This window comes from Cotesia glomerata, linkage group LG6, assembly GCF_020080835.1.
Source record: "Cotesia glomerata isolate CgM1 linkage group LG6, MPM_Cglom_v2.3, whole genome shotgun sequence".
Lineage (NCBI taxonomy): Eukaryota > Metazoa > Arthropoda > Insecta > Hymenoptera > Braconidae > Cotesia > Cotesia glomerata.
In genome coordinates, this window is record NC_058163.1 from 27159522 (window position 1) to 27182665 (window position 23144).

At 30.9% G+C, this 23144-nt stretch overlaps 8 protein-coding genes across 15 annotated transcripts; 3 read left to right on the forward strand and 5 right to left on the reverse strand.

The window, feature by feature from the left end:
* The first annotated feature begins 32 nt into the window (after positions 1 to 32).
* On the forward strand, positions 33 to 2477 carry LOC123267041 (protein ABHD13). 3 transcript variants are annotated; one of them, XM_044731524.1, is made up of 6 exons: positions 33 to 268; positions 433 to 586; positions 659 to 890; positions 1589 to 1782; positions 1875 to 2308; positions 2347 to 2477. In XM_044731524.1, the coding sequence occupies exons 1-5, from the start codon at positions 254 to 256 to the stop codon at positions 2306 to 2308; spliced, it is 1029 nt and encodes a 342-aa protein (XP_044587459.1). In that variant the 5' UTR covers positions 33 to 253; the 3' UTR covers positions 2347 to 2477. The 3 variants fall into 3 exon arrangements, with proteins under 3 accessions (XP_044587459.1, XP_044587458.1, XP_044587457.1); XM_044731522.1 differs by having other exon boundaries at positions 115 to 586; XM_044731523.1 differs by lacking the exon at positions 2347 to 2477 and having other exon boundaries at positions 33 to 586; positions 1875 to 2340.
* On the reverse strand, positions 2435 to 4934 carry LOC123267040 (toll-like receptor 6). Its single transcript, XM_044731520.1, has 4 exons — positions 4653 to 4934; positions 3535 to 4571; positions 3285 to 3475; positions 2435 to 2835 (listed from the first exon to the last, which is right to left on the reverse strand). Exons 1-4 carry the CDS (start codon positions 4732 to 4734, stop codon positions 2550 to 2552), a joined length of 1596 nt encoding a protein of 531 aa, XP_044587455.1. The 5' UTR covers positions 4735 to 4934; the 3' UTR covers positions 2435 to 2549.
* Positions 4935 to 5020: 86 nt separating this feature from the next.
* Positions 5021 to 6603, reverse strand: LOC123267045 (DNA polymerase delta subunit 3-like). The gene is made up of 2 exons (XM_044731530.1): positions 6536 to 6603; positions 5021 to 6462 (listed from the first exon to the last, which is right to left on the reverse strand). Exons 1-2 carry the CDS (start codon positions 6596 to 6598, stop codon positions 5164 to 5166), a joined length of 1362 nt encoding a protein of 453 aa, XP_044587465.1. The 5' UTR covers positions 6599 to 6603; the 3' UTR covers positions 5021 to 5163.
* Positions 6604 to 6906: 303 nt separating this feature from the next.
* Positions 6907 to 8876, forward strand: LOC123267044 (ZZ-type zinc finger-containing protein 3). Of its 2 annotated transcripts, none has more exons than XM_044731527.1 (6): positions 6907 to 7003; positions 7132 to 7509; positions 7577 to 7733; positions 8017 to 8240; positions 8306 to 8416; positions 8502 to 8876. In XM_044731527.1, exons 2-6 carry the CDS (start codon positions 7132 to 7134, stop codon positions 8724 to 8726), a joined length of 1095 nt encoding a protein of 364 aa, XP_044587462.1. In that variant the 5' UTR covers positions 6907 to 7003; the 3' UTR covers positions 8727 to 8876. The 2 variants fall into 2 exon arrangements, with proteins under 2 accessions (XP_044587462.1, XP_044587463.1); XM_044731528.1 differs by having other exon boundaries at positions 6908 to 7003; positions 7119 to 7509; positions 8502 to 8758.
* A 305-nt stretch (positions 8877 to 9181) lies between these two features.
* On the forward strand, positions 9182 to 14388 carry LOC123266492 (ATP-dependent DNA helicase Q4). Its single transcript, XM_044730742.1, has 2 exons — positions 9182 to 9429; positions 9912 to 14388. The coding sequence occupies exons 1-2, from the start codon at positions 9319 to 9321 to the stop codon at positions 14118 to 14120; spliced, it is 4320 nt and encodes a 1439-aa protein (XP_044586677.1). The 5' UTR covers positions 9182 to 9318; the 3' UTR covers positions 14121 to 14388.
* Positions 14389 to 14652: 264 nt separating this feature from the next.
* On the reverse strand, positions 14653 to 15981 carry LOC123266496. Of its 4 annotated transcripts, none has more exons than XM_044730751.1 (3): positions 15803 to 15981; positions 15208 to 15434; positions 14653 to 15104 (listed from the first exon to the last, which is right to left on the reverse strand). In XM_044730751.1, exons 2-3 carry the CDS (start codon positions 15358 to 15360, stop codon positions 14721 to 14723), a joined length of 537 nt encoding a protein of 178 aa, XP_044586686.1. In that variant the 5' UTR covers positions 15361 to 15434; positions 15803 to 15981; the 3' UTR covers positions 14653 to 14720. The 4 variants fall into 4 exon arrangements, with proteins under 4 accessions (XP_044586686.1, XP_044586685.1, XP_044586682.1 ...); XM_044730750.1 differs by having other exon boundaries at positions 15208 to 15553; positions 15803 to 15980; XM_044730747.1 differs by having other exon boundaries at positions 15208 to 15556; positions 15803 to 15980.
* Positions 15982 to 16291: 310 nt separating this feature from the next.
* On the reverse strand, positions 16292 to 17954 carry LOC123266495 (nitric oxide synthase-interacting protein homolog). The gene is made up of 4 exons (XM_044730746.1): positions 17643 to 17954; positions 16775 to 17281; positions 16574 to 16682; positions 16292 to 16466 (listed from the first exon to the last, which is right to left on the reverse strand). The coding sequence occupies exons 1-4, from the start codon at positions 17816 to 17818 to the stop codon at positions 16395 to 16397; spliced, it is 864 nt and encodes a 287-aa protein (XP_044586681.1). The 5' UTR covers positions 17819 to 17954; the 3' UTR covers positions 16292 to 16394.
* Positions 17955 to 18056: 102 nt separating this feature from the next.
* LOC123266497 (protein SREK1IP1-like) lies at positions 18057 to 22002 on the reverse strand. Of its 2 annotated transcripts, none has more exons than XM_044730753.1 (2): positions 21982 to 22002; positions 18057 to 18531 (listed from the first exon to the last, which is right to left on the reverse strand). In XM_044730753.1, the coding sequence occupies exon 2, from the start codon at positions 18519 to 18521 to the stop codon at positions 18090 to 18092; it is 432 nt and encodes a 143-aa protein (XP_044586688.1). In that variant the 5' UTR covers positions 18522 to 18531; positions 21982 to 22002; the 3' UTR covers positions 18057 to 18089. The 2 variants fall into 2 exon arrangements, with proteins under 2 accessions (XP_044586688.1, XP_044586687.1); XM_044730752.1 differs by lacking the exon at positions 21982 to 22002 and adding an exon at positions 18617 to 18747 and having other exon boundaries at positions 18057 to 18528.
* Between the last annotated feature and the right edge of the window lie 1142 nt (positions 22003 to 23144).

The following is a 23144-nucleotide window of genomic DNA, read 5'->3' on the forward strand; positions in this document are numbered from 1 at the left end:
AATTTCTTTTTTATCTTTTGGTAAGATTAATTAACGAACAAAACCGTCCGCTTCGTCCGCTAATCCTTGAAAGTAAACATTTATTATTCTATCTGCAAATTTTTTATTACTCATGACCAAATATCAATAGTAAATAATAAATGTTTTTATTCTACTCAAACTCAATATAAATAATTTTGCACAGCGATCGTCACTAAATCAACATGCATAAAAAATTAACAAATATATATTTGTAACCTTTCGCGCAACTAAAATGTTGAATATTAAGGTTAAACATTCTAAAGTTTACTTTCTGATAAAAAGGATAAAATTTGAAATGTTTGAGATTAAAACTTTGTGTAAACAATTGACGAAATTAAAGTGAATGGTTATTTATTTATTTATTTATTTAAAAAAATAATTTTATTTAAAATGATTGTTATATCATTGAAGAGATTGTTGCGAAAATGTCCAATAAACTTGACAAGAAATTTGCCATGGAAGCAATGGGCTATTTTTTTGGCTCACGTATTTTTATACTTGATTGTTTATTGGCTTTATGGAGGAATTTTTACATTGTTTTTTATATTCTGCGTTGAAGCTACAGGTAAATAAATATTTAATGCTTTATTAAATTGGTTAAGTAAATGTATTAATTTTTTTTTGATTTGAAAAATAGAACTTTTATACAAATTAGAAGACGTGTTTGTTTATCATCCAGTAATACCCACACATTCACGTATCTATGTACCATCACCGTCGATGTTTAGTCTGCCATATCAGACAATTTATATACATTCTAAAGATGGTACAATATTACATTCATTTTTTATATCACAACCTGGCGAAGAAGCTAAACAATCACCAACAATTCTTTATCTTCATGGGAATGCTGGTAACATTGGTCATAGGTTCGTATTTTATTTTTTTTTTTTTTTAATTTTAATGTTAATTATTATAAAAATACCATTAGACTTAATGTATTATTATTATTATTATTATTATTATTATTATTATTATTATTATTATTATTATTATTACTCCCCGCCTTTATTAATCCACAAAAATTACCCATGTCAAAATTTCTCTTACAAAAATATCATGAAAATTAATTTAGCAGACATTTTATAATTTTAAGAATTTTTTTAATAAATAAATTATGTCAAAAAAAAAAAATGAGAAAAAAAATTGACATTTAGAAAATTAAAAAAATAAAAAATCTAATTTTTTAGAAATAATTTTTCGGAGGAAATTTATTTATTAAAAAAAAAATCAAAAAATTTTCAAGCGACTGCTCTAACTTTAATGTCATAAAAATATCTCAAATACAATAATTTCTAAAACTAAAATTTATCATGACATTAAAGTTAGCTGTCACTTGATAAAATTTTTATTTTATTTAACAATTAAATTAACTCTAAAAAATTATTTTTAAAAAATTGCATTCTTAATTTCTTAAAACTTCTACATGTCAATTTTTTTGCCATAATTTATTTGTTAACAAAAGTTCTAAAAATTATTAAATACCTGGTAAATTAATTTTCATAAATTTATCACAACATAAATTAATCTGACGAAAATTATTATTGATTAAATTAATTGTTGACAGGCTCATCAATGTATCAGGATTATATCATAAAGTTAAGTGTAATATATTAGTATTAGAATATCGTGGCTATGGTTTTTCACAAGGCACACCTACGGAATCTGGTCTTTACATGGATGCTCAAGCTGGTCTAGATTATTTATTAAGCCGTAATGATATTAATACCAATGAAATTATTGTGTTTGGTAGATCACTGGGTATGTTATCTTAATTTAAAAATAACAATCAATATAATAATAATTATTACTTATTATTATTATTATTATTATTAATTAATTTATGTCTTCAGGAGGAGCAGTAGCTATCGACTTGGCTGCTAATTATAATAAACAAAGAATTTGGTGCCTTATATTAGAGAATACATTTACAAGTATTCCGGAGATGGCCTCTGTTTTAATCGGATACAAAATAATAAAATATTTACCACTTATTTGTTACAAAAACAAATTTACGTCAACGGACAAAGTTGCGTCTTTAAATGTGCCAACATTATTTATATCCGGTCTTGCGGATACTCTGGTACCGCCACACATGATGACTGAACTTTACAACAAATGTAAATGTAATTACAAAAAATTATTGACTATTGAAGGTGGTACACACAATGAAACGTGGGTTCAAACAGATTATTATAAACATTTAGTTGAATTTATAAGCCAACTCAGAGAAAAACCGCGTACGTTTGACGACAATAGCTGTCATTATTTCATGGATAATATTTAAATAGTATTTTATTTTTAAAAATAATTTATTTTAATTAAATAATTTATTTACTAAATATTGCGTCCAAATATCAATAAATAAATAATCAAATTGACGTACTAATTTTAAAATAAACATTTACACGACAGTAAATGTTCTGTGATTTTAAATAATTTTAATGATATATAAACTTAATTTAATAAATATTAATAGGAATTGTCAAATTAACAATTAAGGTATTTAATAAATATAAATAAGTCGATTATAATCTTCTGTTGCGTCTGCGATGTTTTCTCGCCAATTTTTCCGAGAGTACAAGCCCAATAATTGTTATTAATGTCAGTACAGTCACAGCACCAATAATGATGAATTTAACGCTGTTACTAGATTTAATAATAATCATTGAACTACTCTGCGCTACTACATAAGTATTATCGTCCAAAGTAACAAGTCTTTCGAATTTATTTGACGATTTACAGAGTACTTTTGTCTTCCATTTATACCAGTGTACCATCCGTACATTGAATACTTCTCTCGGCTTATTACATCTAGTTAAAATATAATTATTTTTTAAAACATAAATGTACAGGCTTTTTTTTATATTATTATGTAAATAAAAGCTTTCATTAATCGATAATAACATATCAATTATCATATTTTCATCAAAATTATCAAAATTGTATTAAAATTCATGACACTGAAGTTAACAGACGTTTAAAAATTTTTTATTTTTTTTTTATTAATTAAATTACAACTAAAAAGATATTTCTAAAAAATTGCACTTACAGTTTTTCAAAATTTTTTTTTTTAATTGTTTAAGGGAAATTAAAAAAAAAAAAATTTCTAAAAATTTTTAAATGTCGGCTAACTTCATTTTCATTAAAATTCATAGATATTTGGTACAAAAAAAAAGCTGTCAATTATTTATTTGACATATTTAATTGTTAATAAAAAATACCCATGAATTTTGAATTTATTAATATATAATTAACTGTACCTTAAGTTTGTTAAAAGTGCTGAATTAATTGTATACAACTTTGGTAATAAATCGTCCAACATCCATTGAGATTCACAATCACAAATCATTGGATTTCCTTGTAAATTTATTCCGTACTTAGGTATTAATTCATTAGAAATTTTAATCGATTGTCTTGAAATACGTTCTAGTCTGTTGTTACTCAAGTCCAACTAAAATTAAATAATTATTTAATTACAATTACTTAAATTTTTGTTACAATTTTACTTACGTAGCAAATATGATGATTGCTAAATGAGTTATTGTGCACAAATTTCAAGTTTTTGTTGAAAGAAATCGTTAAATTAATGCAGTTGTTTTCCTGTTCTTGCAGCAAATCAAACGAATTTTCATCAATACTCTCCACTAAATTTAAATCACTTGCAATAAATCTTTTCAATTTTATTCGAGCATTAAATATTAATTTATCTAATGGATTTCCACTGATTATTAGCTCTTCTAAGGTAGGAAAATCCTCAAAAGAGAGCGGTGGAATGGAAGAAAAATTGTTGTAAGATATATTGAGCAGTTTCAGATTAACAAAGCTTGCATTTATGAGATACAAATTATTTTTACTAATGTCCAGTGATTGCAGTTGATCGACAGTTGGACTGGTTTGAATTATAGAGATAAAATTGTGATTTATATCAAGAAATTCTACTGATAAATTTGCTGGGAACTTGGATAATTTATTGTGTGCCACTGAGAGTTGTTTTGTCGGAGGTATAAAGATCTCCAGTGAATGGATTAAATTATTATTAAGCAGCAATGTATCGATAGAATTCAAATTGACAAATGCCTGAGCGTCTATTGAAGTTATTGAATTGAAAGATAAATTAATAAATAATAAGTGAGGACAATTTAATTGTCCAGTTGACAGAATTACAAGCTGGTTATATGATAAATCAAGATGAGTCAAGTTACACGAACTGAAGCTTATCTCAGTTATTAAATTATGACTCAAATTAAGTTTAGACAGTGACAGAAAGTACTCAAAGACACCTGGGATTATTTTTTTCCAATTATTTGAAGACAAATTGAGTTCTTTTAAATTAATTAAACTGCTAAAAGCACTTATTACACTTTGTTCTAAATTATTATTTGACAAATCGATAACTTTAAACTGTTGTACTGTATTTTTATGAATTGAAATTTCCACTGAAGTGTTGTCACTTGATATGATAATCTCTTGGGCGATTTCACTGGTTAGCAATTTTAAATTATTTCTGTCGCTTGCATTCACTCGACCATTGCAATCAATAATCATGCCTAGATAAAATAATAATTAATATTTTTTTAAACAATAAATAAAATGACAATACTTCATAGTATAAAAAAAAAATGTCATACCTGAGCACGTACATACTTTACACAAATCACCCGAGGACAATTTTAAAAAACTAATTAACAAAACTATTCCAATAAAATACATTTTCTCCAGACAATTAAGTAGTTTGATAAATAATCATTAGACTGAACAGGTAAGCGTATCGGTATCTTGCAACAGAACTAAATTCTGATAAGATTTTTTATCTGATCTGCGTCACCAGATCCACGATTTCATATCATTGAATTTATTTACATTTTTCTATCATATCAACTAAATCCATTTAATCATTAATCATTATTATCATAGTTATACATTTTTTTTTTTTTTTTTTTTTAATAATAATAAACAATTAAAGAATTTATTTTCATTTTTTTAATTCAATAAAATTACAGAGGCACGTTATTAAACTTACAACTAAAAAACATACTCAAATAATCGAAAAAAAAATTAAATGATCAAAAATATAATTACTAACGTAAACTAATTAGTAATTATGGTAATACTCAATAGATAATAGCGCAATAAAAGAGATTAAGCTTTTTTAAAGAAACTCATTATAGAAGTCTGCTTGTTTTGTTTTTTAATCTGAGCGACAGCAGCCTTATCAGCAGCTTTCTTCACCTCTCTTTCTTTAACCACAGCAGTTGGTGGAGTTTCTTCGTCAGAAGCGCTCTCGTAGACAAAAGTCTTTTTAGTGACAAGAAAACCTTCTTCGTCAACGAAAGTTTTATCAACAGCTTTGCGTACCTTGCGCTTACCCTCGATAAGCTTAACCGGTGGTGGCGATGGTGATTTTCTCGTGACTGTTGGTTCCGGGGGTGGAAGATCATCAAATAAGTCTGGCTCTTGCTCCGTAGCAGATTCGTCACTAGAATCAGAAGCTATGAAGATACGTTTCCTTTTTTTAGTATCTTCTTTACTTGAATCCCTACTCCTGTTCCGTTTGCTACCGCGATTTTGTTTGGATTTAACTTTATCGTCTTTTTTACTACCATTACTTTTTTGACTCGCTTCTGAATTACTAACTTTTGAATTAGACTTACTGACAGACAGTCCGTTGCTTACCACGACCGGACTTTCATCAACTTCCATAGGACTGTCTTCAACTCCATTGCTTTTGTTTTCTTTCTCTTTATCGGAATCTTTTTTAGGTGGTGATTTTTTGGAGTTAGCAGCAGCGACCTTACCGAACAAATTGTTCAGTCCAGTTTTCTGAGACTGGACAGGCTTTTTAGGAACACCTTTCTTCGTATCAGCAGGTTTGTTTTTAACAGGTGATACTTTTTTTGGTTCCACTTTTTCTTCTTTATCTTTTACGCCGTTACTCACGTTATTATCATCACTCTTATCATTATTGGATTTGCTATCGCTCACCTTGTCAGCAGCCTTGGCAAAACTGCTCATAATTCCCTTGTTCGGCTCGGGAGGCTTGTGCTCAACGGGAGCAGCTGGTGCCTCGTACAATTGATTGCGACCCCACCTTCGCTTGAACAATTCTTCATCGCTCAGCACCACGGCGTTCTTACACGTGATGGCTGAGAATTTAGTGTCACCCTGACCTACTTCAGCCAAAAGTTGAAGATCGGGCAATGACTTCTGTAAGCTGTACAGGTGCTGTGATATTATCCTGTCGTACTTATCAGCAGCAGCAACGAAATCCGACTCTTTTATCACCTCAACCCGCATTCCTCCATCTTTGGTGTACCCTATTATCATGATTGTTGCGACAAGCTCATCACTGGATTTATTTTTATTCCAATACTCCTCCAGGACTTGTTTCGCCACATTAACATGGATCTCTAGCTTTTTGCTCAGCCATTTATACGTAACCTATAAATCAATAAAGATTTAAGTAATTGTACATAAATTTACCATTAATTAATAAAATAAAATTACAACTTACAAGTTTGTCTTCATCATTTATATATCCAGCAAGAGCTTCCAAGTAAATATTCATTAATTCCATGATTATGTTAATTTAAAAATGTCTTGAACAACAGTTTGTCCAGTACCAGCTAGATGCACGTAAATATTATGTAAAATTTTTGTTTAAGTACTACTTTAGTTAGAATTATCGCATCACTTGGTGTAAATAGACTTTATTAAAATTGTTTACTGGACATTTTTAATTATTTTTAAATCAATCGAGTTATTAGTTATAAAATATCTCGGCTTGGTTAATTTATTTCGCGCCTTTTTAAAGCATACTGAAGGTTTTTATCAGAAATCAGCGCTGCCTAGTGATCTTTTTGAGAAATGGATCTGTCATATGACTTATTTATATTTTTCACCACGAGGTTACGAATTTTAACCTAGGATTTATTATTGTGTTGTTTTTTATATAGAGTAAAAATATATAAGTTGACAAATTGTAAGTAATTTTTTATATATTTATAATATAAAATTATAGAGAAAGAATATATAGATTTTTCTAACAACAACAATTAATAATAATGAAATTTATAAATATTTTGTTATTTTTTCAGAAATAAAAAAAAAATGGAGGGTGAAACAGTTATTGACGAGAATGCTGAATTCTATTTTGAATCTGACAGCTTGGCTCTAAAGGGTAACAAAGATTACATGGATCTACTGAAGACTATTGTCATCCTAGAAAACCAACAGGCACGAGCTATCGAGGACATGGACGAGTTATTAGCACAACGAGCTAACGCCCTGAAAGATCCGATGGGTTTTATTAACAAGTTGCAAAATGGTCAACTGTCAAACCTTCCTGGTGAAATAAAAGTAGCTGAAATTCCTTACATCGATTGGAGTCGCTACAACATATCTGCTTCTGACGCTCGCTTAAAACCACCCCAGACACGGCATGGAAATTTCCGAACCCATCCTAAAGTCAAGCAGACAGATGGAAAGGTAATAATTTTATATTATTTGTACTTTATTTTTATATAAATAATTAATGATTTTAAATTAATTACAGATTCTTGTTCGTGGTCGTCCATTCGATGAAAGTAAACCAGAAACTTTCAATCTTCCTTGGACGCCTGCTGAGCAATGTAAATTGGAACAATTGTTGGTTAAATATCCAAATGAAGAAGTCAGTATGCGACGATGGAAGAAAATTGCTAATGAATTAGGTTTTTATTTTATATTTAATGATATTAATTTAAGATACTAAAGTTAGCCGACGTTTTTAATGTTTTGATTTTTTTTTTAATAATTAGATTAGAATGAAAAAATTTTTTTAAAAAATTACACTTACAGTTTTTAAAGCTTTTGACAAGTGAAAAATTTTTTTTTTTTCGTAATAATTTTTTCAAATAAAAAAAAGTTTTAAAAATTTTTAAATGTCGGCTAACTTAATTTTCATTATTAATCTATAGTCAATTTATTTTTATTATTATTGGGTTTACTTTGCAGGAAATCGTACTCCAAAACAAGTTATGACAAGAGTGCAAAAATATTTCCTTAAATTAAAGGCTTATAATATGCCAATACCTGGACAAGCTCCAAAATTAAACCCAAGTACTAAAAAAAGTATGAGTCGTCGTTTCTTGCACAGAACTACATCATTCTTTCCTTCAATAAATATGATTGATGATAAAGATACTGAAGATGTTCACCAGTGGATGATTAAAGATTCAGTAAGTATTGATAAAAACATTAATAATTTAAAAATTAAAAATTAAAATAATTATTTTATTTGTAGAAGAACGATAATGATGAAGACACAGAGCTTTGGCAGATTGAATTGATTAGAAAGGTAAAGTCTGAAAAAGAACAGGAAACATCGAGCTCTCAACAACATTTGGGCTACAAGGTATCTAATTTAATCTATTGTACATTCTTAATAAATTAAATATGTATTTTCAAGGTTATAATTAATAATTTTTTAATATTTTCAGTGCATATGTTGTGGAGATGATCCTTTAAAAGGTACCAGGTGGAATTGCGCTGAGTGTTACAACGTAAATTTGTGTTCAGATTGCGTTGTAGCGCAGTTAGAAGCCGTAAATCCTATTCATCCACCTTCACATAAATTGAAAGCTATTTCTCTTGCAGAGGCTAACAAAAATTGCGACTTGGATTATTCGTCGTATAATTATTTAAATCCTAAATTTTTATCTTAATAAAACATACGATTAAATTAATAATGTATAATAAAAATTGTACTCCATTTGTATTTTTATAAGGAGTTAGAAATAATTTACTACTTATTAATTGTTTACTGATATTTTTATAAAAAATAATGTGATTAATTTAATTTTTATTGATTTTTTTTACATTGTAAGGAATAAAAATAATTTATAACAAAATATCCAGAATCAATTATTAAAAAAATAATTCTCAGTGGAAATTTCTATTAAATAAGTAATAAAAAGTATTTAAAAAAATTTTTATTCCACATAAAAACTAAATTTGTGCAAAATAAAAACTTAAAAAAATTTATAATTTTCACTTTTCAATTTTTTCCCGCTATAAATGTAGTCATACTTCGCTAGCGCTTGGGGATAAAAAAGATCCACGTGGTTTTACTACTATTATTATTATTATTATGACTACTTCGACTGCGCAGTTTATTTTCGCGCGTAGAATTTTCCCAGCGACGTAACCTCCTAGATCGCCGTATCCAAATAGAATATAATAAGAGTTAGATGTGCTCGGATGCACTATCAGTTTTAATTCAATTATTAGCAGTAAAGGTACTTATTTATTACAAAAATGAATTCATTAGATGATCCAGCGGTAAATAATAAATACTTGAAGTGTAAAATAAGAGTTAAAAAGTGGGAAAGTGATTTTATGGAAAAATATGGACGAAAACCAACCAAGGTATGTTATTAATATTTTACCACCTATTATTCTTGACGATAATTAACTATGATACTGAAATCAGGAGACATTAAAAAATTTTTTTATTTTCTTTTTTATTAATTAAATTAAAACTAAAAAAATATTTCAAAAAATTTTCACTTATAGTTTTTTAAATTTACTACATGTGAAATTTTTCTTTTTATTTTTTTGCCATAATTTATTTTTTACAAAAATCTGCTAAATTAATTTTTATTTCAATAATTAATTATGATACTAAAGTTAGCCGACGTTTTTAATCTTTTGATTTTTTTTTTTTAATAATTAAATTAGAACAAAAAAATATTTAAAAAAAATTACACTTATAGAGTTTTTAAAGTTTTTTACAAGTGAAAAATTTTTTTTTAATTTTTTCGTAATCATTTTTTCAATAAAAAAAAAAGTTCTAAAAATTTTTAAATTTCGGCTAACTTAATTTTCATTAATTACTTTTATTCTTTTAGAATGACATAAAGAGTGCCGACAAAATAATTCGAGACTCCTACAAAAATTATTGGAAGCTCAAGACTAAAGTGCTGGAAGAGACGTTGCTGGACATAACATTTTCTGATGAAATAGAATCAAACGTCTCATTAAATATGTCTTCTTTAGATTTTCTGTCCCAAGACTCAGTGAGTCAGTTCGAAATAAAAACTCCCGAAAAATCTGTCCTCGATAAATCGGCAGGATCTCAATCTGTGGTAAATACTGAAAATATTGCTCCAGATGTCCCCAAGGCAGAGCCGTCAGTTCCTGTGGATACTCTCAACGTTGACGGTGCTTGGGGCGATCATCTCAGCAAAGATTATGAAGCACCGAAGAAGAAAAAAATTCTAGTAGGTAAATCTTCATCCTTCCAACTCTCTCAGAAGAAATTCACTTCCAGCAGCTTCTTAAAGCGCAACCCCAGGAAGTCACTGTCCGTAACTAGATCCAAGAGTAAGTCTCATCTTAATAAATCTGCCTGTGAAGTAGACAACTTAAAAAATAATACGAGTCTAGCTGCTGAAACTATTGAAGATTCATCAGATCTGTTACTCGCTGATCCTATAAAAATAGTTACGCAGGAAATAAAAGTGACAACTCAGCCTATTAATATTATTCAGCAAGTACTTAGCGGTAAGTCTGTGACTGTTGACAGAAAACTGGACAGTGAGTGGCTGGCCAGATGCTCTAAAGATGATAATGAAGCTGTTGAAGAGCCTAAATCAGAATTCAAACGTTTGTCTGGTGTCAGTGACTCGGGAATTGAATCATTGGATAATAATTATCAAGAATCTCAGGATACTTGTTCAAAAGAATCACCTTCGCAAGCAGCTGAAGTTTCTGATGATGATTTTGTGTGCGTCAGCGACTCTGAAGAAGAAAGCCGCAATAAAAGGATCCGTAACTGGAGACGGACTGCTTCGGATTTGTCGAATATTTGTAAGCGACCGCGTACAGATTTTTCTCATCGTGCTTTCAGTTTTTCTTCGCCGTTTAATAAGCAAAGTTTTGTGAGTCCAGCTATAGAGGAGGAAATTAAAAGATTGAAAGCCGAAAAAATTGTTACAGAAAAACCTGTACCGCTTGTTAAAGAAAACTTAGTGGTAGAAAAGGAAGAGAAGGTTGAGCCGACTATTGATAGTGAAGAAAAGGGTAAAAAGAAGCGGGGAAGGAAACCGGCTGTTAAAAGAAAGTCTAGTGAAATTAAAAAACCTCGGAGGACTACTAGGAGAAAAGTTAAATACTCTGAAGATAGTTCTGAAGAGACTTTTGAAGATAAGGAATTACCGAACGAGAAAGAAACTCCGGAGATTCCTATTTACGGTGTGGAAGCTCTGGATGTGGTTCCGCGGTTCGCTGTGCCGCAGGACACGAATGGTGATCTTGTAACAGAGTTCTGCGAGTCTATTGAAGCGGAAAAAACAACAGTGACTAAAGTGAAACCAAAGGCTGCGATGTCAGCAAAAGAAAAACTAGAAGCCAAAATAGCCTCTGGTAACGTAAATGACAACTTTGTAAGGATTAATTTGAAGAAGAAAGTTTTTGTTCGTGGGAAGAAATCTTTCAACTTCTCTAGGTATAAAAAAAATCAATGGAAACACAAGAAGAAAGAACTGGCATCTGGAGAAGGTTCATTGGACTTGGCTGACCTGGCTGAGAAAAATACGTGCTTTAAATGTGGAGGAAGCAACCATGTCTCTAGAAACTGCCCTGCGATGAAGAGCGATGAGTTGATACCTCTTGAACATACTGATGTCTCTGAATTTCCGACTCTGGAAGAAGCCAAGCATATGGCGAGTCAAGAAGCCGTTAAGGCCCATGCTCATCGGCTGCATCACCTTCCCAAGACCTCGACAATGCCCGCTGAGGAAAAACAACCTGAAGAAGAATTAGAAAACTGTCCTTATGATTTTGATGATGATTTTGAAGAAGAAACTGCTGAAGATCAACCATTTGTCGGGCACAGAATTCCTCAGGAACTTATAGATAAATTGCTACCACCAGAAAACGGAGTTATCGATCCAGTTTTCCCAACTAGCAGCGACGGGTTGGTGATACCGACGCCTTCTGAGGTGCTGCAAGCTCTGAAAAAATTTGGCCATAAGAGCTTCCGACCTGGACAAGAAAAAGCCGTGATGAGAATCCTTTCTGGACAATCGACTTTGGTAACTCTATCTACTGGATCCGGTAAATCTTTGTGTTATCAGCTACCAGCATATTTGTACGCCAAGAGGTCACACTGCATTACCCTGGTGATTTCTCCATTGGTATCTCTGATGGACGACCAAGTAACCGGAGTCCCGGGGTTCATTTCTGCGGCAGCATTGCACACAGGTCAAACTCCAAAGACCCGTGAAAAAGTTATCGAAGCTGTAAAAGAAGGGCGGCTTGATATACTTCTGGTGTCTCCAGAAGCGATAGTAGCTGGTGAAAAATCAACAGGCTTTGGATCACTGCTGCGACAGCTTCCACCCATCGCTTTTGCTTGCATAGACGAGGCCCATTGTATTTCTCAGTGGTCCCACAACTTCCGTCCGTCTTATCTGATGGTCTGTCGAGTGCTTATGGAGAAAATGGGAGTGAAAACAATTCTAGGGCTAACAGCAACTGCGACACGAGCTACAGCTGAAAGTATCGTCAACCATCTGAAGATCCACGATGGCATGGCCGGAGTAATAAGTGACGTCCCGCTTCCTAACAACTTAACTCTGACTGTTTCTAAAGATGACCAGCGTGATCGCGCATTGGTGGATATTCTCCGAAGCCCGAGGTTCAAAGACTGCGACTCAATAATTGTTTACTGCACCAAGCGAGAAGAGTGCACAAGAATCGCTGGACTTCTGAGAGTGTCTCTCCAAGATTTGGAGACCGGCAAGCCGAAACCTAAAGCCAAAGTGTCGACTATCGCGGAAGCTTATCATGCAGGATTGGCAGCCAGTCGTCGTAAGGTCATTCAGAAGCATTTCATGTCAGGCGACACGCGAATCGTCGTCGCGACTGTGGCGTTTGGTATGGGAATAAACAAGTTGGACATCAGGTCGGTTATTCACTACAACATGCCGCAGAGTTTTGAGGGATACGTTCAAGAAGTTGGACGAGCTGGTCGTGATAATTTGCCAGCTCACTGTCATCTTTTTATTAATCCTCAGGAAAACAGTGACAAGTGGGAGCTGAGAAGACACATATATGCCAACGGAGTTGACCGTCATACAATAAGGAAGCTTTTGCAGAAAATTTTTGTCCCTTGCTCGTGTGCCACCAGCGGAAAACGTTGTCCTGGGCATGAAGTCGCGATTTCGATTGATGAAACAGTTCGCTCGCTTGATGTCACCGAAGAAATGATTTCGACGTTGCTCTGCTACCTGGAGCTACACCCAAAGAAATTTATCACCGTGTTGTCTTCGGTCTACGTAAATGCTAAAGTCACGAGCTACAATGGAGCACAGGCATTGAAAGCTGCTGCGCAGTCATCGCCTCCACTGGCCATGGCGATTGCGTTAGACCGCAAAAAGGGTGTCACGCATGACAATGATACGACTATTGAATTCCCAGTGGTTGATGTAGCAGCAGCAATTGGTTGGGACTCGGGGGTGGTTAAAAGTCACCTTAAGAATCTGGAATGGACGACTGTCAATGGCAAACCAAAACGATCATCTATTTCTGTCAGATATGACACTCTAGGACTGAGAGTCCGCGCACCAGGTGACCTGACTGATGCTGAGCTGGACGAAGCTCTTGACGCTCTGGCTTCAAGGACTCAGAACCAGGAAACTTCTTCCCTCCAGCAGCTGGAAATAATTCACACTGTTATGAATAAATACAGCTGCCAAAGGGTCAAAGATTGTGAGGAATTGAATGATGACAATATTTATAAGTCTGATCAGCTGAAAAATGTCATTCGTGAGTACTTTCAGTCGTCGAGTCCGCTTTCTATTGTTGAAATTAATGCCAAGAAGAACGATCCAGCTAACGAAGCTCAGCTTGTCAATGACATCAGGTCGCTGATCGCTAGTTACAGAGATAATAATTTTACAGGTCGTGCTGTCGCACGAATCTTTCACGGGATTCAGAGTCCTAATTACTCGGCGCTTACTTGGTGTCGTTGTCGGTTTTGGCGAGCATATCTGGCTGTTGATTTTAATTATATAGCACAGATTGCAACTAAAGAAATTTTAGCCATGCGATAATAAATTGGCTTAGGTAATTAAAATAAGGTGATCTTAAAAGAATGGATTTTTAAATTAATAAATGTTTAATTAAATAACTAGGAATTTGGGTTAAGTTTTGAATTTATTTATAAAAAATGTAATAAATTTATGTACATGTAAATTATTAATATGAATTTCAATTAAATGGTTTTTAAATTAACTATATTGTTTTTTTTTTTTTTTATTAATTTAATGTGTGAAAATTTGGTTTTTGCTATATTTTTTTGGGTAAAATAAATTAATAATTGAATTTAAAATTATTAGAAAAAATTATTTTTGTAAAATTATGTTTTACTATGATTAACCTCAGAAAATATATTTAAATTTATTAAAATGAAGTTATAGCGGACATTTCAAAATTTTCAGAAATTTTTTATTGAAAAAAATTTCAATTATGAATGTAATTTTTTCGAAATATTTTTTAGTTGTAATTTAATTAATAAAAAATTTTTAGACGTTTGCTAACTTCAGTGTCATTTAAATTTATTCTTATAAATAATTAAACAAAGAATCACTTTAAAAATAAAAAGATTATATTAAAAAAAAATAACATTAAAGTAAAAACTTTAGCTGATAGACCTAAGTCACCGCGCGTTTCATATAATTACAGCCATGTAAAAATTTGTGCATACGAATCTGTTGCATCTTGCCCACACGAATCATACAAGTCTCAAATTGACAGAGTGCGCAGTACTCCGATGTGATTCCATGAAAAGGCGAGCGATAATAAACATCTTTGAGGGTTTTATTTTTATGATGCGACCAACCGTGAAAAATGAATTCAAAAATCATCAATGATATCGCGAACCACTTGAAGTAAATAACAGCGGGTAAAAACAAAAATACTGGATTAATTTCTCCAAAAGCTGTGTCTTCGCACAGCGGTAGTAAATCTTTAAGTCTCCTATCACTTAAATTTTTCTCTTGCTTTGACAATAATTCTTCTCTTATCTCTCTCGGTATCTGTAATTAAGTGTAACCATTTTATGTTTGTGTTGAATAATTTACGTAAGCAAAAAATATTGTGTAATATACTAATAAGAAATATAAATAAAATAAAATTTACTTTAAATGGTAGGCGTCTGTCGAATTCACCCACATCATTAATCTCAGGTTCACCAGTTTCGTTACTCACATTATGATAATTGCACGTCAGCCGTTCCTCATAATTTTCGTCGGCTAATTCTCCAGTTTCACGGTCGATTCTCTTGTTAGCCATTTTCCATTTAATTGAATGATTATTTTTTGTTGATGATACAGCGCCTTCATGTACTGAGTAACTTGATTTAACATCTGAGGAGTAAAGAAGAAAAAAAAAACTATCAAGCACGTTGCACTGATACTGTGGCACTCGTAAAATTATGAGGTGACTGAGGTCATTTCCCGGAAATCAACATCGAATTCTCACTTGTCTGCTGATTGAAACATAAAGAAAAAAACAATAATGATAATGATAACAATAAATAATAAGCTGTCAACAACTTTATTATTATTGTCGTTATTAATACATGAGTGATTATTTTGGTCTATGCAAATAATATTATTTCAATATTTAAGTTAAAGAAATATTTAAATATAAAAGATTCTATTAAAATTTTAATTATCAATTTTATTCATGTGATGCATTAATTACAATTAATTCAATAGTAAATAGACTTTACCGATTGATAACGTGAAATATAAACCTTTTGAAAACAAACATTAAATTAAATATTTAAGGTAGTTTTTTCCCAACATAGTTTATGCTACTGCTGTCTTTGTCACTCGCTAGTATCGCCTCTCTTACGGCCTATTGCTCACTTACTTCCACGCATGAATCATGAATGATTTCTTAAAAACTATGTGGTAGGGAATTTCAGAATTTTGTAGGGTAATTATACATGTATTAATCTAAGTAATATTAGTTTTTCGTAAAATTCTTAAAATTTCTTCAATACAAAAATAATAAAACTTCGCGGTTTTCTCTCTCTTCTCCTCTCTTCATTTCTTGAATTTTTGCTTTTTGGGTCTAACTACCTTAATAATTATAAAATTAAAATTTAATACGATAATAAAAGTCTATTTAATATACTCAGAGAATAATTTGAAAATTTACTATTGCTAGATAATTTTTATTACAAATAGAAATAAATTAACAATTGTCTTACTAATTTTGTTGTGAAATAAATCGATTTATTTTTATTATTATAATTTTTTTTTTGTATTTATTTATTTATTTGTTTTATAGCTTAAGAGTGAAGGTAATAAATCAATTCACGCTTGTAAGACTGGTCGTTCGTGTTTCCCTTCTAGATTGTCATTGACTGCGGCGTATCCTGTTCCACCCTGTAATAAAAGATAACCTTTAGTCTATTGTAAACTACTTTATTTATTTTTATTATGGAATTAAATAAACAATATTCATTTAGATAAAGAATAATAACAAAAATTACCCTTTGAAGAGTAATAATATCTGACTCAGATATTTTTGAACTATCTAGAGGATTAATCCAGTCTTTTTTAATGAGTTTTTCAACGCATTCCATTGTCACGACATCTCCGCTGTTGAAAAATAAAAAAAAAAAAAAAACAAAAATAAGTAAATTGTAAATTATCATTTCAATAGTCAAACTTTAAGTAATAATAGCACTCACGTTGTCTTAATAACTGCACAAGGAACGCTGTTGCCCAGAATATCATGAGTTATCGGACACATGTACCTAGCTTCTTTAACAATTAAAGCTTTTTTGTCGTCTGGATCTTTAACTTCTGTAAATTTAATAGGAATAAGATTCTTCAGCTTGAGAACATTTCCGCTGACAGGACAGTAAATATTTTTATCTGGCTTCTTCAAAGCAGCGGCTTTGGCTTCGGGAGTTTTAGAAGGGATCCAAAAACTGGGTAACATTTTGTCTCTTCCATTGGCCATATTGGAAACCGACGATTCTGAACTATTTTGACTTCCAGAAGCTACAATACTTTTTTCGCATTTCAAAAAACTTTCCAATTTTTTTAACTCTTCATTAACTGTTTTTTCTTGAACATTGTTTTCTTCTTTACGCTTCTGGGCCTCGTATTCTTTAAATTTTCGACTGTACTCTCGTTTTTTTGATAATATGTACTCCAAAATAGCTTCTTTGTCGAATAAATACCCATCTGGCCTACAAAAATTCAAACTATTTCATTATTTATGTTAAGTTAGTAAATTTAAAAAATATGATACAGAAGATAGTAAACTTATGAATTCATTAAAAATAAATTGTACTATCTAACCTGTAAATTGTAAAATAAAAAAGCCATCAGTTTGCCAGCTCCAATACCACAAAAAAAAATAATATTTATGACATTAAAGTTAGCAATCACTTAAAAATTTTTAAATTTTATTTATCAAAAAAATTTATTTTAAAAAATTGCATTTTTTTATTTTTTAAAATTTCTACATGTCAATTTTTTTTTGTCATAATTTACTTGTTATAAAATTATTAAATATATGCTGAATTAATTTTCATATATATTACTTACGTTATAACAGGATTCCTACATGGCTGAAGTGTCAAACAGCAACAATCAAAACCCTTTACTGAATCTTTGCCAATTCTGTTGCTATTAGTACCGTAACCTGATGCAGCAGCATCTTTTTTCTTTTCATGATAAGTGTAAACCGCTCCTGCTGTACAATTTCTCGCGTGTCTTGTCATTTTTAACTATTTGTCCAATTCTTGATACTAAAATAAACTAATTAAATATAAATACAACTATTATTAAATGAAACAATAAATAACTAATATAAACTGTTGACAACACACCTCATAAGACAACTGAGGTAAATAAACCTCATAACAGCTGTGCACTGTTTATTTTGATGTAGATGGAGCTATTAAAAGCGTGTTGATAAAGAAGGTATCTAGGGATTCAAATAAATGTAAATGCAGATTAAATTGATAAAAAATTAATTTATTTACTTAAAAATTAATCAGATGAACTAGATTTACGTCGCCGTTTTTGCTTCTTATGTTTGGATTTCTTCTTACGTTTTTTCTTTTTTTTCTTGTCATTTTTCTCCTTCTCGTCCTCGGACTCTGAGCTGGAGGACTCGGATTCAGAGCTAGAGCGACGACGAGCTTTCGACTTTTTTCTTTTTTTCTCCTTCTTTTTTTTCTTTACTTCACTGAGTTTGGCTTTCAGTTCCTTTTCCCGCAACTCCGTCAAAGGCGTCATGTAATTTTCATCGCTGTCAGAGCTGGTGCTACTCACGTCTAAAACGATTTCTTTGTTGGGGTCGACTTTTATGAAATTTCGACACTGATAGGTCAAGTGTCCGGCATAGCCACATTTTTTGCACGCCGGTCTTGACTGTTCCTTTGTTTGAGGAATTAATTTTGCTAAAAACTCCGGGTCCATTGATAACCTAAAATTATTTATTTTATTATTAATAACAATGATCACTAACAATAGTTTTTTAACAAGTTTTTTTAATTAAAAATATTAATAAATACCTTTAGATAATTACAAATATTTAAATTCCTTGTGTTGAAATCACATTCGTTATTTAGTCAACAAACATTATTCACTATAAATAGATATACACACTTTTGGTAGTGTGTGTTTAAATGCATTATTTTTTTGTGGGTTGCCAGTACTGAGGCAGTACTGGCAATCTATAGATTTACAATACAATACAAAAAGTGATTTACAATCACTCGGGTACCGTAGAAATAAAATAACTTTTATTTTTTTAATTTATTTTAGCTTGTACAGCTCGGTAAAAGCAATACTTAATTGATATTTTGATATATAATACTTGCAAATCTATAATTATTGACTCGGGAGGGGGGATACTTTATTATCGAAAAATTATTCTGATAAATTTTTATAGTAAATGTTTTATTAAATTATTATTATTAATTCATACGAATTTTAAATTATCTATTGTTTTTTTTATTTTTTAATGAAAAAAAGTATTTATTTATAAATATCAACAGATATTTGATGATAAAAAAAATTAAAGATATTAATTAATTTTCAAACAGCCGATTTTGAAAGAGCTCCAATATTTAGTAAGATTTTTAATTACTAATAAATTTTTTTTATTAATTCCAGTATGCTGATAAATTAAAAAAGACTCTAGCGTCGACGAAATAATCGAGAGCGTCGTAATGCTCAAATTCAGCTTGTCAAGCTATTATTTCCATCTCGGGTTTATCAACAACGTATGGCTAAAAAGTTATTCGACAAAACTTTCGTTAAAATCACTCGGCCAATTAAAACCTTCAGTAATTGTAATATGTAAAATACCGGAGAAGAGGCTAGAACAATAAGCAAAATCATTCCGCTAATCATTCCAAGTCAGAAGGAAGCGGCAAGAAATGAATAGAGGCGGTGCTGATGCTCAGAGTATCGTTGACTATGCATTGAGTATCTGCAAAAAGTACAATATTAAAAACCACCTGGTTTATTTGAGCGTAAAAGAGTTTCTTCTGAACCAAAATTCCAGGAGACTTTTCAACCTGATTATAATGCTAAGTTTGTGGTTCCTGTTGCTAGAGCATAAATTGTCGGTGATAAAATGACAATCAAGGGAGATATATGTACACCTGTCAGAAAAAAGGCTAGAACTATCGTGGAAATAACTCCGCAAAATACAACCTTCAGCAATGAGAGCATTGATGCTGAAGAAGACGAAGATTCCTGTAAACCAGCTCTTTTTTGTATGATCCGGTGGAGACCGTTAAAAAACCACCAAAAATTAGTAAGATTAACATTAAATCGATAGAAAGTGTTAATTTGAATCTAGTTTTACGGCACAAGACTCCGGTAAGATCGGAGGTAACTGGAGGCGACATTAATCCCCGCAGAACTCCAGTAATAAGATCGGAGGCGACTGGAAACGATAAGAGAACATGAGAGGTTGTCTAGTCAAGCCAAGTCATCAAAACAATCTATCACTATAGTAGAATGTCTGGAGTCGAACAAGTTCGCTGCACGTTTTGGAATTATGATTTCGTTAGACAACCTTAAAAAATGGCAAATAATTTTGGAAGAAATCAAATTCTTGGAGAACTGCCCTATGAGTATGGTGTCTTCAATCATGGTGGTGATTAAAATGTTGGAAAATTTTAATCCTGATCCAATGGAGTACGCCTTGGCGATCCACTTGCTCGGCTACCATCAATTGAATTTAAAAAATTCAGGGCTTTTAAAAAACTTGTTGGTTTTAAAGTTTTATTAATTATCATTAACCAATCCCACAACAATAATCCTTTTGGAAAATAATAGTCTAGCAATGTCAAATTAAATAGAAAAATAATAATATAATGAAGTAGTGTTATAGCTAAATACTGATTTTACATATTTAATACTACGAAAAGTTAGCTATAACTAATAATTAACTATCGATAAATTCAAAATATAAACTTACATTGTTGCTGATTATTTATAGTAGTCTGTTATACATACTACTTAAACAGATAATTAAATACCTAAAGCTGCTAATATTCAAGCATCGATGGTATTTTATAAATTTTATTTAAAAGAGACTATGCCCTCTTTATTTTTAACGAAAATAATAAATATTAGTCAAACCTAACTTCATATATATATATATATATCGTTTTCTTTAATGGCGCTAACATTATTATGGAATTAATGATAACTTTTTGCTTAATTCAGAAAATTTAACAGACTAGCAATAAAATTAGGAAAGGACCCTGATTAAGAAATCTAATTTGAAATGATTTGAATGCATCGGATTTTTTTAATACTATATAGATATACAATTATCATGAAAGTAATCATTTTAAATCATCTTTCTGAATCAGGGAATGTAGCTGGAAATAATCGAAAATATTTGAATCACTCAGATATTGTCGTATAAACACTTATGAGGATTTAATTCAAACTTAGTCTATCCTGGTTATGTACTGAAGCATCAAAGGATACGTAATATCTATTACTCATTATGAAATTAGTATAATTAATCTTAAAAAAAGTCATAAAAATTAACTTGCCATTTAAAAATCCATAAATTTAATTTTCATGTGTACATTTTTTAAAAATAATGGTACTCTATTTTATAAAATGCGAGTAAAAAAGTGTAATTGGCATTTTAATTAGCTATTTATTGAAATCCAAATGGAAATTTACTAAAGATGTTTGATTAATAAATACGGAAGCATATACCGATATTTACCTATGGATGCATGGATTATGGAACAATAATGATTATAATAATAATAATAATAATAATAATAAACAGTGAAGTTGGTAGTGGTAACTAGTAAGAGAATTGTTTTTACTATTAGTAACAGATTTACGTTTGCAGTTTAGGTGTTATGCAATATATAATATGTTCGCTTGCGTATCTAGCGTGTGCACCAACGCTTACATTAGCTTACACTGCTAACGCTGACGGCTTGTGTTACCTCATAAGCTAAGCCACGATTTTTCAGAGCGGTCATTTTCCCACAAAACCGATCGTGCATTATTTTATTATCAATACTTTCGATATATTCCTCGCCGTTCAATTAATTTTGAATTTTCTCATTTCCGTTTCTAAATTAAGTAACCCGTTAATTAATATACGATTATAATTAAGACTGAGACTAATGTAAATCGGACAACCTAAAGAATTGAAAAAAGAAAAAGAAAATAATTATTTAAAAACAAATAGTGGAGTCTTAAGAAGTATTTGATCTTGTAGATGACACGTAGACCTTGAATAAAATAATAACAAATCGTCTTACATATTAGCGGTTTAAAGGAAGCCGGGTTAATGCTCTATTATCAATAATCTGATGTTATTAATTTTTCTATCACCATCCCCTTAATAATTCATCAATCATCACTTAGTATTTATATTAAATAGAGTTAAATAAAAATAATAAACAATGTAGGTAATGCGATTACAAATTCAGGTAGGTATAACATTCAAATTCAAATGGTAATTTTAATATTCATAGAGGAGCTGTGTATGAATCTCGGCTAAATGTCTTTATTTTGCAGGACGGGTTGGATCGAGTAGAGTGTGTTTATTGCGATCACGGATAAAATTTGGTTAATTTAGTGGTCACGAATTATTAACCGTGAGCTTTTGAATATTTTGTACAGTCCTACGGTTGAGTAAAGAAGATGAGGAGGGAGGCTGTAGGGTTGCGATAAAACCAAGGGATGAACAGAGAAAAGAAGAGATGGAACGATAAGGGGAAGAGGAAGAAGGGTTCGATCGAGAAAGATCTGTCAAATGCAATATCTGTATACAAATTTTACATAACTATATTGGGTCAAATTATTGTATGGCTCGTGCTTGCTGTCTGTTACAATATTACGCAATAAAACAAAGTATATACTTATACACACGTACGCACACGCACATCTCTAGAATATAATGTTATTAAATATGTAGGTATATTATATTGTAATTGTGTGAATTAATCAAGTGACAGTGATATATTTCAATTGATAATTGATTAATTGCCCATAATGGTTTGTTATAAATATTTATATACATCGTCGAGATTGGGGATGAACAAGATTCACCGTCTGATATGTCTTCAGTGTGATAATTATTTTATATTTATGATTATAATGAAGACTTTTTTAATGAACCTTGAATAGCAGAACGGTTGAATGAACAATTTGACGTTGAGACAACAAATTAGCTGCCAATTATTGCTGTTGCGAGCAGAGCGAGTACTCGCGCCGGTACTAATTGTATGATAAGAACGAACCGAGGGTAAGTTTACGATAATTATTTTTCGATTTATTCGATATATAATACAATATATTTATATTTATTTCTTTAAGACGTAAAATTTTTTAATGATTAAATTCACATTTATATTACTTATATTTTTAGATTAAAAATACAGTTTATATGTGAATGAATGGTGGAATGTGATAACCTGCGACCACAACTGACCGGTATCAATTTACCAATCACGAGCTACTGTTGATAGAGAAAACCACGGAGAATCCTACGCGGAATTTAAGACAGGAAAAAGATTATAATCTGAGGTAATTCAGGTT

What these genes read in the sequence shown, in the direction of transcription:
- LOC123267041 (XM_044731523.1), top strand. Translation starts at nt 412, where the DNA reads ATGATTGTTATATCATTGAAGAGATTGTTGCGAAAATGTCCAATAAAC. An exon ending in ATTCTGCGTTGAAGCTACAG is followed by an intron (nt 587 to 658) that starts GTAAATAAATAT and finishes TTTGAAAAATAG; the next exon opens with AACTTTTATACAAATTAGAA. An exon ending in GCTGGTAACATTGGTCATAG is followed by an intron (nt 891 to 1,588) that starts GTTCGTATTTTA and finishes AATTGTTGACAG; the next exon opens with GCTCATCAATGTATCAGGAT.
- LOC123267040 (XM_044731520.1), bottom strand. Translation starts at nt 4,734, where the DNA reads ATGTATTTTATTGGAATAGTTTTGTTAATTAGTTTTTTAAAATTGTCC. An exon ending in TAAAGTATGTACGTGCTCAG is followed by an intron (nt 4,572 to 4,652) that starts GTATGACATTTT and finishes TATTTTATCTAG; the next exon opens with GCATGATTATTGATTGCAAT. An exon ending in GCAATCATCATATTTGCTAC is followed by an intron (nt 3,476 to 3,534) that starts GTAAGTAAAATT and finishes ATTTAATTTTAG; the next exon opens with TTGGACTTGAGTAACAACAG.
- LOC123267045 (XM_044731530.1), bottom strand. Translation starts at nt 6,598, where the DNA reads ATGGAATTAATGAATATTTACTTGGAAGCTCTTGCTGGATATATAAAT. An exon ending in TAAATGATGAAGACAAACTT is followed by an intron (nt 6,463 to 6,535) that starts GTAAGTTGTAAT and finishes ATTGATTTATAG; the next exon opens with GTTACGTATAAATGGCTGAG.
- LOC123267044 (XM_044731527.1), top strand. Translation starts at nt 7,132, where the DNA reads ATGGAGGGTGAAACAGTTATTGACGAGAATGCTGAATTCTATTTTGAA. An exon ending in GAAAATTGCTAATGAATTAG is followed by an intron (nt 7,734 to 8,016) that starts GTTTTTATTTTA and finishes TTTACTTTGCAG; the next exon opens with GAAATCGTACTCCAAAACAA. An exon ending in AGTGGATGATTAAAGATTCA is followed by an intron (nt 8,241 to 8,305) that starts GTAAGTATTGAT and finishes TTTTATTTGTAG; the next exon opens with AAGAACGATAATGATGAAGA.
- LOC123266492 (XM_044730742.1), top strand. Translation starts at nt 9,319, where the DNA reads ATGAATTCATTAGATGATCCAGCGGTAAATAATAAATACTTGAAGTGT. An exon ending in ATGGACGAAAACCAACCAAG is followed by an intron (nt 9,430 to 9,911) that starts GTATGTTATTAA and finishes TTATTCTTTTAG; the next exon opens with AATGACATAAAGAGTGCCGA.
- LOC123266496 (XM_044730751.1), bottom strand. Translation starts at nt 15,360, where the DNA reads ATGGCTAACAAGAGAATCGACCGTGAAACTGGAGAATTAGCCGACGAA. An exon ending in ACAGACGCCTACCATTTAAA is followed by an intron (nt 15,105 to 15,207) that starts GTAAATTTTATT and finishes ACTTAATTACAG; the next exon opens with ATACCGAGAGAGATAAGAGA.
- LOC123266495 (XM_044730746.1), bottom strand. Translation starts at nt 17,818, where the DNA reads ATGACAAGACACGCGAGAAATTGTACAGCAGGAGCGGTTTACACTTAT. An exon ending in TGTGCAGTTATTAAGACAAC is followed by an intron (nt 16,683 to 16,774) that starts GTGAGTGCTATT and finishes ATTTTTCAACAG; the next exon opens with CGGAGATGTCGTGACAATGG. An exon ending in ATATTATTACTCTTCAAAGG is followed by an intron (nt 16,467 to 16,573) that starts GTAATTTTTGTT and finishes CTTTTATTACAG; the next exon opens with GGTGGAACAGGATACGCCGC.
- LOC123266497 (XM_044730753.1), bottom strand. Translation starts at nt 18,521, where the DNA reads ATGGACCCGGAGTTTTTAGCAAAATTAATTCCTCAAACAAAGGAACAG.